At 41.8% G+C, this 13,595-nt stretch overlaps 1 protein-coding gene across 4 annotated transcripts in view; it reads right to left on the minus strand.

Moving 5' to 3' along the window:
* N4BP1 (NEDD4 binding protein 1) overlaps window positions 1-13,595 on the minus strand; it is a 51,031-nt gene that overhangs the window by 29,062 nt on the left and 8,374 nt on the right. For all 4 annotated transcript variants that reach the window (XR_012906713.1, XR_012906712.1, XM_075940227.1 and 1 more), the window contains exon 2: window positions 9,008-10,791. Coding sequence is in view for 2 of the 4 variants with exons in the window: in XM_075940227.1 (XP_075796342.1) it covers window positions 9,008-10,791 (1,784 nt within the window). In the remaining 2 variants the exon portion in view is untranslated. The remainder of the gene's footprint in view (window positions 1-9,007; window positions 10,792-13,595) is intronic.

The raw sequence follows: 13,595 nt of genomic DNA on the forward strand, positions 1-13,595 counted from the left end.
TAAGTTCAAGTCTTTCAGAGACAACAAACAGTGACAGCATCAAGGCCAGGCTCTGTGTGGTTTGCCTGTGTGTTTAGAATAGGATTAACATTTTCTGGGTTTGGTGGTTTATTTTTTTACATGTGGATACTCTGGCTTGATGTGTCTAGCCAGATTTAATTGAAATACTGCTTTTCTTCTCTTACAGCAAGGGTGGGACACTCAGGTCCAGGGGCTGGATGCAGCACCTGAAACTCAGGGCTTCCCCTCCCCAGTATTGGGGAGCCCGTAACGGTGCTCCATGGGGCTGGAGCACAATCTACTAGCCTTGGTCCCCCTAGGTTGTGGTGTGTTAGACACTCCCCACGTTACCCTTTCTCCTTCTTAGTTGGGGGCCACATCAGTGAGGATTTGTTTTGGGTTTTTTTTTGCTTCTCAACTGATTTCTCTGTGGATCAGAGGCCCCAACCCAGAAAATGTTCTCCACTCAGCCTTAGAGTATGAGCTTTTCTGTTCTTGTCTCCTGTGTCAACTGGTCCCACCTTTAATCACCATTCTCGTCACTCTTATTTTCCCATGCAGTTTATATCCTTCAAGCTGAATTGTGTAAAGTGGCATTTGAGCAAGGTAGGCATTTAAAACACAGCAATTAAATGTTGTAAAAAGGGTGTCAGTCTCAGATGCTCATGTCCTATGGAATGCAGTTGTTCCCCAGCTTGGTGCATATTTGCAACTGGGATGGTGCTTTCTAGAACTGTTGTTCTCAAACAGTCAGAACCCCAAACTGGGGTGCAACCCCATTTTAAACTGGGTTGCATGGCTGGCAACCTAGTTCACCTAAACTAGTAACGACTGTTAAAGCCACACCTTGACTAAACCAGGATTTTAGCACAGTAAGAAGTCAAACACATCTTTCCATCCCCATATACACAGACATAACCAAATAATAAAATATTTAAATCTCCAAGGAGGGATACAAAAGATGTCTGGAGCCTGATGTGCACTTAGAGTGTAAGAGGAATGGAGAAACATTTTTCCCTCCCAAGAGATGTGTTGCATGCGCAGAAGGGTGTTGGTACACCTCAGGGTAGAAGAGAAAAGGACACATGGAGGAGGAAAGATTTGAGGAGGTGCAAATGACAATATCAAACCCTACTTCAACATAGAAAGATGAGGATTGAAACAAAACCAAAAATCCCTCACTTTTTGTAATTAAAGTTTTCAGCTGACTGAATGGAATGATTTAAAAAAACAACAAATAGTCTAGTAGCACTTTAAAGACTAACAAAACAAGTAGATGGTGGTATCATGAGCTTCTGTGGGCAAAACTCACTTCTTCAGATGTGTGAACAGTTTAGGGAGAACATCTCAGAATAGGTTTACATTGCATCTGGGAGTGAGCCTCCCATCCTGGACCTAAAGCTTTGCAGTGATGAGGCTCGAACTAGTGCACTAAAAATAGCTGTGTTGCTTTGACTTAGACTTAAGAGTCTGAACCACAATGTCACAATAGCTATTTTTAGCGCACTAGCACAAGTTCCACCATCAGAAGTTTGTTCATGGTTGGAAGGCTTGCTTTCAGGTACACTGTAGACATATTGTGGCGGTTTCTCTTCACTAAACTTATCTGGTTACTCTACTTGAGCCAGTCAAGCTCTGAGGTTAATCATACGGCAAACCGCTCCAAAACAAAATCTGCTCAGAGCTATCAGTTAAGCAGCACAGATTGATCCGATTAACAGCTGACGAGTTGCAACTCCAGATGCTGCATCCTCACAGCATTACTAAGGCCATGTCTACACTAACAATTATGTTGGCAAAATTTATGTCATTCAATGGTGTAAAAAAACACCCCTCTGAGGGACAAAAATTTTGCTAGCATAAGTGGCAGAGTGCACAGTGCTGTGCTGGTAGGAGCGTTTCTCCCTTCAGGGATGGCTTAATTAGGTCAACAATAGAGCTCTTTCTGTCTAGAGCGGCTAGATAAGAGATCTCACAAGAGTAAAACACATCTATGCCATTGTAAGCTCTCAAGTGCAGAGACTACTTTGATGCTCAGGTTAGGCTTCTCAGGCTTCAACCCATACTTCCCCCCTGACCATCCAACTAGCCTGAGCTTGAAGGACTGCTTAGCTCAAGACAGAAAGCTATATGCATAGATGGGAATTGATTTAGAGGCAAAACTTAGGTTATACCTGGAGCTAACAATGCAACAAAAAACAAGCCCTACTACTAATGGTTTGTATAGAAGTGAAACTTTGGACAATGGCTTAAGAACCCTAAGGTATTTTCTTTATTATCTGCTAATTGAGTGGTCATTTCTGAATTTACACACCAAGCATAATATACCTGGACACTTATTTTCTGAAGCATCCAATACCGTCATGAGTGCTAGAAAAGAACAGTGCATTCTATCTTCGGACAGAACTTTGAGCTCATACTTCAACATAAACCCCATTCATCAGAAAAATGGTCCTTTTCTAAAAGTAGATATTAGGAGGAAGTGGTAGATTTGTTACTTTCTGCATAACCCGAGCAATTTGCATTTCGTTTCCACCAATACAAGTTTGGGAAATCAGTCTAAAAAAGGTTAAGATAAATCATGACTCAGTTATGACTTATCGTTTGCATGACTATTTTCTACAGAACAAAATCTGAACAATGAGGAAATAGTTCAGTTGTAACACTATTTACCGTAACAACACTGTACTTTTTTATTCAATTAATGTCAGACAGTCATGGGTCATATAGAATTTCCCCATAAAACCTGCCAGGACAACAACAGTCAAATGGCAGGAAGTGTTAATCGAGTACTTCAGTTAACCATTTTCATGCTGGCATTTTTAAGACTGGTATCAAAATTAATTCAGAGGATACAATGTATCCTTAAATCGAAGTTAGAATAGCAGCTACCAAATTATCTCCTTTAGTTTATAACCATCACACTTTATCTGGATTGAGTACGAAGAAGTCCACAAGTTAGTCCACAAGTCCACAAGAAGTTAACAACATTTTTTGCTCTTCAAAATGCATAGCTGTATTTGGAAAGTAAAAGAAAGATTTGTTCTGACTGCAAGAGTATGCAACTACTTTTAGCATGAATACTTTGTACCTGTGAGTTTAAAGCCTGTCAGCGAAATAGTTGATCAGCCATTATAGTGCTGGAAGCCACAAATACCCTTTTGAGAGGAGGTACAATAAGAAACCCTAAAAATAATCTTACAAATATGCCAGAAAGAAGTGAATCTCTGGCCCTTGGTAAGATTCAAAGATCAGATACAAGGATAGCAGCCAGTTCTGGAAACATGATCAGACCTGCTAAAGTATCAGCAAATATGAATGGCCTAAAACAGAACTAATCCGGCTAGGACTAGGAGAAAAAGAAAGAAGTAGAAATCTGTGACAAAGTAGATGGAATAAAAAAACTGAAGAAAAAGATCTGAGTTTTTGTAATGCAATCAGTACTGTGATGTCTGAAAAGCCTTGAAAGAACCTGTACTTCCAGGAATGTATCTCTATTTTATTTATTGTTTTTATCACTAGACAGACCATTTTAAAAATATTTTTTAAATATTAACAAGACACAAATAGGCTGTTCTAACACTGCATTCCACAAAGTGATGTCTGTCAGACTCCAAACAAATCAATCCTGATTTTTATATTAGTAACCTTTTTCAATCCTACTGAGAGCTAAAGAATCAGTCACTCTATCAATGTTTTGTATTCTAGATTTGAGCCCAGTTGAAATACAGTTAACTACAATATGAACTCCTAAAGTAGCATATCATGTTGGGAATCTGACACAAATCCTTAATTACATCACTAACAGTTGCTGCTATTTTGACAAATTGCTTTTTTATTAATCTGTTTTCTGAGAAGGTAGGAGGCATTAAGAATGATCTGTAGGAGTCTAGAGAACATCTGATGAGACCAACAACTGTTGAAATCACATTTCTACTGAGAGCCTTAACTGATTTAACAATATGAAATTTCTATTCAACATCTATAGATGCAGAATTTTTATTCTGAAAATTTTTTTTTTGCTATTTAACATTTTGGCATAAAGTTCATTAGTGGTGGAACTTTATCAAATGAATGTATAGTCACATGCTACAAAGCAAAAACATCAATCCCAAAAGTGATGTGAAAGATCCTGGCCAAGATGTCTTGATCCAATGCAAGAAAGGTATCTTTACCTTCAAAAGGTATCTTTTTGAAGGAATGAAATAAAGTTCAAATCCAGTATTTCCAGCAGAGTAAGAGAAAAAGCTACTTTTGTACACTCCGAAGATATGATTGGAAGTGGGGATACCCAGATGAGATTGTCCAGCTAACAGTAGCAGAAATCTCAAAAACAGCCATGATGTAAACCTGAACAACAGAAAATTAGGTGACAAGTTGCATAACCTCAAACATCTAACTTTGAAATTATATTCACTGTTTATAAGTCAAAATTTATTGTGGTGTATGTCTGTGTAAAGGGAAACAAGAGATTTCAAAACCATAAACATGAGGAATTACAAAATAATCAACATTTAAAAATCCTATAAGTCAGGGATTCTCAAACTCTGTGATACCGTGACCCCCTAAAATGCTAATTGAATTTGTGTGACACACCCACCCACCAAAGTTGTTAAGCAAAAAAAAAAGAAAAGGGGTTGGAGCCAAAGTTAAGCAAAAGTTGCACCAGTTTAGGTCTGCACCCACCCCTCCCCCTGTCAGGCCCCCCCCAGCGCCCCCACCCCGAGGCAGGCCCCCCAGCATCTCCCATCCCAGTGCATTCCGCCCATGTCAGACCCAGGCCCCCCTAGCACTCTCCCATCCCCCCAGGCAGGCATCCTCAGCATCTGGAGCCCCGCTCCAATCAAATCTCCCCACTCCTCTCCCCCTCCTTCCCCCACAGAGCCAGGCACTGAAGAAGAATCTGCCTCAGCTGGCAGCTTGCAGGGGAAGCATCACGTGGCCAGCTGATGGTCTCTGCTGGTCAGGTGGGCCAGAGCAGTGCATGCTCCGCTTCCACCCAGCCCAGCAACCCCCTAGCGTGGCACCCAGCAACTGCCCCCTCCTACCACCCTTTACTAGATTCTACTGCGCTCTTCACTCCCCCGCCAGATGCGGCAGGGGAAAATTGACTGGACGGAGCCCGGACTGTCTGGAGATGCCGGGGAGACACAAATGCAAAAAAAACCCAGATCCAGCTGCGGCCCCCCTGTAAGTTTGAGAAATGCGACAGTTTTAGAAATGCTGCTATAAGTCATAAAAGTTGTGTGTCGATCACGAAGGTTGTGGAAGGCATGGATTCTCTGACTTTCCATTACCTTTGGGACTTCTGTAGGCCAGCGCCAGCTGCTCAGTTGGCCGGTGGGACAGCTACACTAACTGACACTCTGGAAACTCCTGACAGTGTTCCCTGGGCAGCTGAAACAGCCACAATCTTTGCAGCTGCGGTCCACATTTCAGGGCAGCAAGTGCCACTAGCCCTAAACACCACCCTCCAGATGCCCCTACCAGAAACAGTATTCCCTAGCACCCCTTCACTCCAATGTTTAATCATGGGTATTTTTAGTACAAGTCATAGGTTACCAGTTGCAAATTTTTGTGTATTCACTAAACAACATGCTATAGGGGGTGTCTGTGTAGAGGAGGTGCTGTAGTAATCATGAACAGATCAGATTATGAGGACATTAAGAAGCTCCTACTACATTTAAACTACAGACCTACAGTGGAGGGTAGGTCCAGGACCTGATGCAAGCTGGGACTCAGCAGTCCCAGCTTGCACCAGGTCCCCGGACTGCTGTGCCTCTGCCTTCCCTGCCCCTCCCCCACACACTGCAGAGACTGTGCTTGGGGGAACCGGCTTTTAAGTCAGCTCCTCTCAGTACTAGTTCCTGCTCCTTCCCTTGCTGACTCTGTATCAGAGGCAGCAAGGGTGGTGGTGGGGGGAGGGGGGGGAGGAGAAGCAAATAATTGAGTAGGCTTATTGGGTAGTCAAATCACTACTCAACTAGTCACTTACATCCCTACCGCTGGGGCTGGGGGAGAGCATCTCTCCCACAGTTGTGGTAACTTTGCACAGCAGCCCCAACTCCCTGCATGGGGCTTATTAGGTAGCTGCATAGCCATGCACCTTAGAAAGTGCTCTGATTACCACTGACGTTTTATGGCTGTAATTGGGTCCTTTATACCACTTTAGTTAGTATTTGTGCTTACTCCCTGCCCCCAGCTTGTCAGGAATCCATTAATCCAGAGGGTTTTGTTTTTAATTTTGTTTTGTTATTTTTTTTAAAGAATCAATTTTTACCTTTTGCTGGTGAGTTTTATGATAAGGCAAGTATTGTTCTAGTAGACAGTTTCTCTGTTCTCGTTGCTCAATACAAAGTTATTTCTTATCTTAGCTCTAGCAGATGTACCTGGTGTTGCTTGAATCTTTAACTGACGTAATAAAATAAAATAAATTAAAAAAAAAAAAAATCAATGAAAATGTTTTATTTCATTTTTTTTTAAAAACAAAGGCCGGGATGAGAGTTCAGGGGTATAAGGATGTTAAGAGGTGGGTAACTGATTAGTCATGTAGTCGATACAATTTGTATCAACTACATGATTAGTTGATAAGAAAATGTGCTCTGTACCAGCTCACACTGGTCCAGGAGCTAAACCCACTGTGGTTCTGCAGTTTAAATGTAGTAGGACCTGGGCGCTCATCTCCTACTACATTTAAACTGCAATGGGGGGTAGGTCCCCGAACCACACGAGCCAGTACAGAGCCAGGACCACTGCAGCTCTGCATTTTAAAATGCAGTAAAAGCCAGGTCCAGCAGTCCCTGCTTGCAACAAGCCCCAGTAGCAGATCGAGGCAGCAGCGCGGTGGGAGGCAAAACAAGATGGTGCTGGGGGAACCAGCTTTTAAGATGACTGCCCCCAGCACCGGCTCCTGTCCTCCCACCCTGCTGCCTCTGATATAGAGGAAGCAAACGGGGAGGGGGAAGAGGAGAGAAGCAAGTAGTCATTTTGATTAGCTACCCAATAAGCTTAGCCTTATTGGGTAGCTGACTACTCAACTACTCACTTACACACCTATGGGGGTAAGGAGGGACAGCTTCCCCGCACAGTCTGCAGGCTCTAGGTTGGGGCAGGGAGGAGGGGGAGACAACTTACCGGTGTACTGGCCAGCAAGATTGCAGAGCCCCAGCCCTGCTGGCCATTCTCTTGGTGCTGCAGCTGCCCCCCAGTAGCCATGAAGTATTGCATCCCTCTTCTCTGTGCCCCTCCCTTTTGCGTTCTCCTCTCTCTGCCCTCTCCCATGTTATGGAAAACAGTTCCATTCATAGCACTTCAAGTTTTCCAGGAACAACCAAACCCTGACCGTGGTTTAAGTTAGGGTAAGAAAATATTTGCTGATCTTAGCTCTTTCTGTTTGTTCAAGTATTCCTAAACTGGCTCTCAGATGCAGAGATGAAATCTAAACAACACACACACACACACACACACACACACACACACACACACAGGGCTTGACAATTATGGCAATCTACTCGCATGGCGAGTAGATTTTAGCTCGGCAGAGTGCCACAGCCTCGGTCCATGCATGCGCAGCGCACCAAACCATGCGGCTGGCGAGCGGGGCTCACTACCACTTGTCAAGCCCTGCATATATTAGGTAGTGGAGCAGCAGGAAGCTAATCTAGTCCTGGAAAAATAGCACTTCCCTAATAAAGAAAACTGCTCCTAGATCATACTTTCACATTCCAATGTTGTGAAGAATTCTATACCAAAGTAGAATTTGCTTGGAAACTCCATAGTTTGAAGTGCATTAGATCAACTAAATGAGAGATCAATTAAGAAGTTCCATCACAGGACTTGTCTATTCTTACAACTGCTGTGATCAATGCAGCAGCTTCAATTTAGCAGGTCTAGTGAAGACAGGCTAAGTCAAAGGCTGAGTACTCTCCTGACAATGTACTCCCTCCCTCACCGCAGAAGTTAAGTTGGTGGGGGAGTGTCTCCTGTCAACACAGTGTGGTGTAGACACCGCTGTAAGTCTACCTAAGTTACATTGATTCAGTATTGACTGGTCAATAAGCACTTGTGTTCCGCCTCTGAAATGTACAAGAGCCCCAAAGTTGGAACATGGTGTGGAGCCCAGGGCCAGCAGGAAGTCCCACTGACTCTGGGCTCCACAAAGGCACTAGCGCTTTGAAATGCACAAGAGTCCCCTGCGTGGAAACTGGGGTTAGCTGGGGAGTCCCCAGGTGATCCTGGGCTCCATGCAGTGCTGCCGCTTTGAAAAGCACCTCATGGAGCAGCTGACCCATGGCTCTGTGTGGTGCTGTGACTTTGAAGTAACCCTCTTCCCTCCCCCCCCGCTTGCTGCCTCTTTTTGAATTTGGACTCTAGGCTGCATATAATTTCTTAGTTACTGGTATGTACTTACTTTTAATTGACTTACAAATATTAAAGATCATAATTAAAACATATCAAATACTAAAAATCTCTATGTTTTAGTAAAAAGAAAGTAACTATTTAGCATAAGGTCAAAGTCCTTCCCCCCATGCATCCAAACAGAGACTCTTATGGGAACTGCTTCATTCACCACAGAAAAGGGACTGATATTCTTAAACCACTCACATCAGCACAGTATTTGAGGTATGTATCTAGAAGAATTTCTGAAGAACTAAGTGGAACATGGCAACCTTTAAAGAGCAAAGCTATACATACTTAGAATATGGAAGATACAGATACTAAAACTGTAGAAGGAATTGCAATTTAACAGGCAATTAAATCAAATTTATCATGCTTAAATAGTTTGCAATGGAAAGAATTCACCCCTATATCTCTTACCATATTAGCCCATTACTAAAAGATTAGTGGGAAACTCAGCTGAGTAGTAAATAAATAACTGGTCACATGGAGATAAGTTAACAAAACTTTTTGACAAGAAAGGCCTTTATACCCAGGCCGTGCTATATTCTTCACAGTTTCACTTTGAAATTCATTGACACTTTAAGTAGTGCAAACCAGCAATACTTACGAAATTGCAACGTTGCTCCCATCTATAATGATGTATTTTAAAGATGCTTTCCCAGGTTCATTTTTCAATTCCAAATTGTATGGCTTTTTCAGAGAATCCATAAATCTTTGAATCCCAGTAACTGAGGCATCTGTATGATGATTGTATGGTCCAGCTGGCTTCCTCTCTAGATTTGGAGCATGTGGATGGGATGGAAATACAGAGTTTGGAAAAGTACATTCAACAGGTTTGTGGATATCAAAAGAGGGTTGGTGGAGGAATCTAAGCTGAGAAGGATTGCAATGTCCTGGTCTCGCCATTTGATCAGGTTGACTATTCTGTGTATTCGAGAGCTGTGTAGATTTTTGTTGGTTTACAGTTTCAGTCTGAACTGATTCACATGCTCTGTCTGAGCTCCCTCTTGCAACAAAGTCAACATTTTTTAGTGCTCCATTTTTCATGAATTCTTGTGAAATGTTAGAAGAAGGTACAAGACCATCAGTCTCTATATCATTTGTCCTGGGACTTTGATCAAAAGAATTCAAGTGTACTTGTTTACAATGCTCTGCTGAATTTTTACCACAAGGAACAGCAATTTTATTTTTATAACTTGACGCATGCATTTTGTCTTCTGGCAGAAGACGTGCACATGGAGAATTTTCTCTTTGTTTTACATTTTTTATCTCCTTTAAAGTATGACCTGGTTTAAGTTGATTTTTACTGACAGAATCTCTATATTGCAGAGGCTGAGAAAGATCTGCATTACCACCTGAATGCACACTTACAGATCTAGATATTTGCTGTGACTGTTCTTTTTCCTTCTGAAACTTTGTACTTTCCTTTTCTATTGCTTCCAGGAGCATTAATGGTTCCACTGATTGTCCCAGTTCACTAATAACTTTCTCTACAATTTTTTGGGAATATCCCATGGTCCTGAAAAAGTTTACAAGAATCTTGTATTCCATTTCCTCACTAATGTCTTCGCAGTCTTTAATAGAGAAACGTGGATCATCCAATTCACTGCAATTATCAGAAGTCAGATCAACAACTGCTCTCCCATCTGGATCTTCACTACATTGTGTAGGCCTGCCCTCCTGATCACTTTCTAGTGAAAACTGTTTCTTAGGAAGCCTTTCCTCAGCATCAGAACACCTTCTTTTACATGACTGTCTCTCTTTGGAAAGAGATGTCTCAAGTGGAGTCACACCACTTATAGGAATAAAACCTCTTCCTGGTGCATTGGAAAACACTGTATCCATTTGTTTTGTAAGCTCTGTTACAGGGGTTCCAGCTTTATTTCTTGCTTCCTCCCCAACAGTTCTTCCATCTCCACTCATCGTTATTTTTGGGGTTTTGTTCTGTGAAAATTCAGATGTGCTTACCAAATCTGTAGTAAGATCTATAATATTGCCATCTGCTTCACAACAATCACTTTGTGTAAGATTCAGAAGTTCTCTTTTTAGTGAGCTAGGCAAGATCAACAAGTCCATTGTATATTTATCTGCATGTGCTTCCACAAATTGTTTAAATTGTTTTTTTACATTTGATTCCTTGTCACTTAATAAGCTTTCATTGTTTTTAAAGAGTTTCACAAATTGCTGAATATGACTTCTAGCCATTACAACAGCTTCTGCACCACCCTTAATAATAAGCAATCCTATTTCCTGCACTGTTATATCTGCACAGGTATCCTGAATAAGACAGTTAAGAAACAGGCTCTGTGCGCCAACGAAAATGCAGTGCATGTCCTTTGGATAATATTCCTTTTCTTCTAATTCAGGTTCACAAAGTCCCTTAATATATTCCTACAAGAGAGAGAGAGAGAGAATAAATGAACTCTTCAAATCACAAGTGTGTACACCATGTTAATATTTTGTGTTTAGGCCAATGATAAACCACTATAATAAATAGTAAAACTACAGCCTAAGGCAGAGGTGCCCAAACTGTGGGGCACAATAGGGAGCAACATTCAGGGACAGCGCACCACCCAGCCTTTTCCTGTCCACCACTTTGCTCTATTCCCAGCTCCCAGCCCTGCCCCAAGCTTCAGCTCTGTTCCAAGCCTGGGTCTGAGGGTCAGGAGTGGAACAGCATCCAACTGCGACCAGTGCAGCCCAGCTGCAGTTCTGTTCCCACCACCAGCTTTGGCCTCTGTCATGGGTCTGGGGGTGAGAGCAGAGCTGCAGCTGGGCCACTACAAAGCTATTCTAAAGAAAGTTGATGATGAAATAATGTATGTTTTTGATCAGAGAGGTAGATTTGACCTACAAATTTGATCTCTGTTTAAAAGATAAGTGTTCCCATATTAAAAATGAAGACAATTAACCAGTGAATTACTATAATTAGTAATATCTTAAAATGTTTAAAGTTCAATTTAATCTTAGTACTGTTTAATTATTCACTCAAGATCAGTATTTAAACACCAGAATTCATACACCAAGTTACCAAAAAAAAAAAAAAAAAAGTTTAACAAAGTTAGTTTTCCTAAAATAGGCAGTTACTTCATAAAAAAAGTCCCAACATACAATATCTGATCATGATAGCCAGATGACAACCATTATGGATTCTTCCATTACCCCAATAATATATTAAATTATTTTAAATGGCACCTGCATTAATCAGTCAGATATTTAAAACAGTTATACTCAAAGCAAGTCACAAAAAATAATCAATGCTTTTTATAATGCAATTTTAGAGAACAGGATTAAAAGGACAGATTCAAATGGAAGAGTGATAATGACAGAACTCCACAATTAAGTCATTTCTATATTTAAACAGGGAAAACAAAAAAAGTTATTTCAAGCACGTTTGTTCCTTTGTAGACAAGTTTTTGTTAACACAATATAGGTGGCACAGGTAGGCAACACTCATAATTTAGCAATCTTAACACTTCCCAAAGCTTTTTTAGCTTCATAAAACTAACTAATCATTTGGGCTGAAATTTTCCAAGCTGTCTGTCTCTAGCTGAATTTTTTCTTGAAAGTTTCAGCTAACGTGTTTAAGCCATTTCTAAGAATGAGGTAAAGAAAAACTATATTTTGCCCATTTAAAAAAATACTATAATTATTTCACTGAGGTGATCTAATGACTCCATGTTTTAGAGTAGGGACTTGAAATCTGGAGAAAGATTTGCTATGATATCAGAGACATAACCTAAGAAAATTCACCCAAATCTGGCCAAGCTATAAACTTCAAACACACACACACACACACACACACACACCCCCCTCAGTTTTCTCATGCTCACACACACACACACACCCCTCAGTTTTCTCATGCTCAAAAGAATCTTTTGAAAGAGCGGCAAATGCTCTCTATCAAAAAAGCACAGTTTGCATTCAATAACACCTTTTTTCAAAAGAGTACTTTCGAAAAAAGGCATTATTCCTCGTAAAATAAGGTTTACCATGATCGAAAAAAATTCCGTGTTCTTTCGATTTACTTTTGAAAGAACGAGGCTGTAGTCTAGACTCAGGTGAAGTTTTTTTCGAAGAAAGGCTACTTTTTTCGAAAAAACCCTGTAGTCTAGACACACCCGTAGAAACTTGTTAGAACTGGCAGCTAAATTCTTTCAAGTCCATGCCCACTGAGCAGGCTTCATCCTCAGTTCCTACATACAGACCTGCATATATTTGTTGCTGCTTTCCTGTGGTGTTATCGGATTATAATATGAACATAAAAACCATTATTAATATCACTATTCTAATTGCAACAAATATTGTGTCTAGTAGGGCAAATGGCTAGAAAGGGTTAAACAATCCCAGGCCAAATGACCTATAGTCAACCTGCAGAGGCTGTATCTGCAAAATACTGTACTATGCTTCTATATTTAAAAGGGCAGCTGCAAATATCCACACCCACAGATAAAGAGCGGATAACCGTGGATATGAAGGTCTTTGTATAAAGGCATGTGAGAAAAAATTTAAATGGCACTTAAGGCCATTGAATGCTAGCTAGGCTAGAAATCTGAAATGCAAACTAAGGATGTCAACATGTAATTGACTACACACACATTCCTTTCCCCACTCCCTCCACAGCCTATGTCTCAGAGGCAGCAAGGGGTGTGGGAAGCCAGTGCCCACGGGGACCAGATCCACAGAGCCACTTGCCTTCCCCATCCCTATGCTGCTGCCTCTGAAAGAAAGGCAGCAGCACAGAGGGTGATTGGAGCAGGCTTTCAAGCCAGTTCCATGCATGTATTGGCTCACACGAGCTGCTTGTCTCCTTGCACTGCTGTCTATCAGAGGCAGCAGGGGAGGGGGAGCTGGCTTTAACGTTGGCTCTCCTCGCAAGCTAGCTTCATGGAGTCCCCTGTCCTCTCATTGCTGCCTCCCACAGAGACAGCAGGGGACGGGAGCTAGGCAGGAGCCAGTGCTCGAGGCAGCCAACTTAAAAGCCGGCAGAAGTGTGGGGAGGTGGGAGAGAGGCAGGAAAGGCTGCCATGGAGCAGCCTCTGTTCATGGTGAACCTAGGCTCAGCACAGACAGAGGCTGCTCTGTGGGCTGCTGCCTTTGTATTTTTAAACTGGCTGCAGTGGGACAGCACGTTCCCAGATGGGCTCCCAGGGCTTCCTGCAAGCTGCCACGCTAAACAGCAAGCCGCCAGGCAG

Source organism: Pelodiscus sinensis, chromosome 12 (genome assembly GCF_049634645.1).
Source record: "Pelodiscus sinensis isolate JC-2024 chromosome 12, ASM4963464v1, whole genome shotgun sequence".
In the NCBI taxonomy this organism is placed as follows: domain Eukaryota; kingdom Metazoa; phylum Chordata; order Testudines; family Trionychidae; genus Pelodiscus; species Pelodiscus sinensis.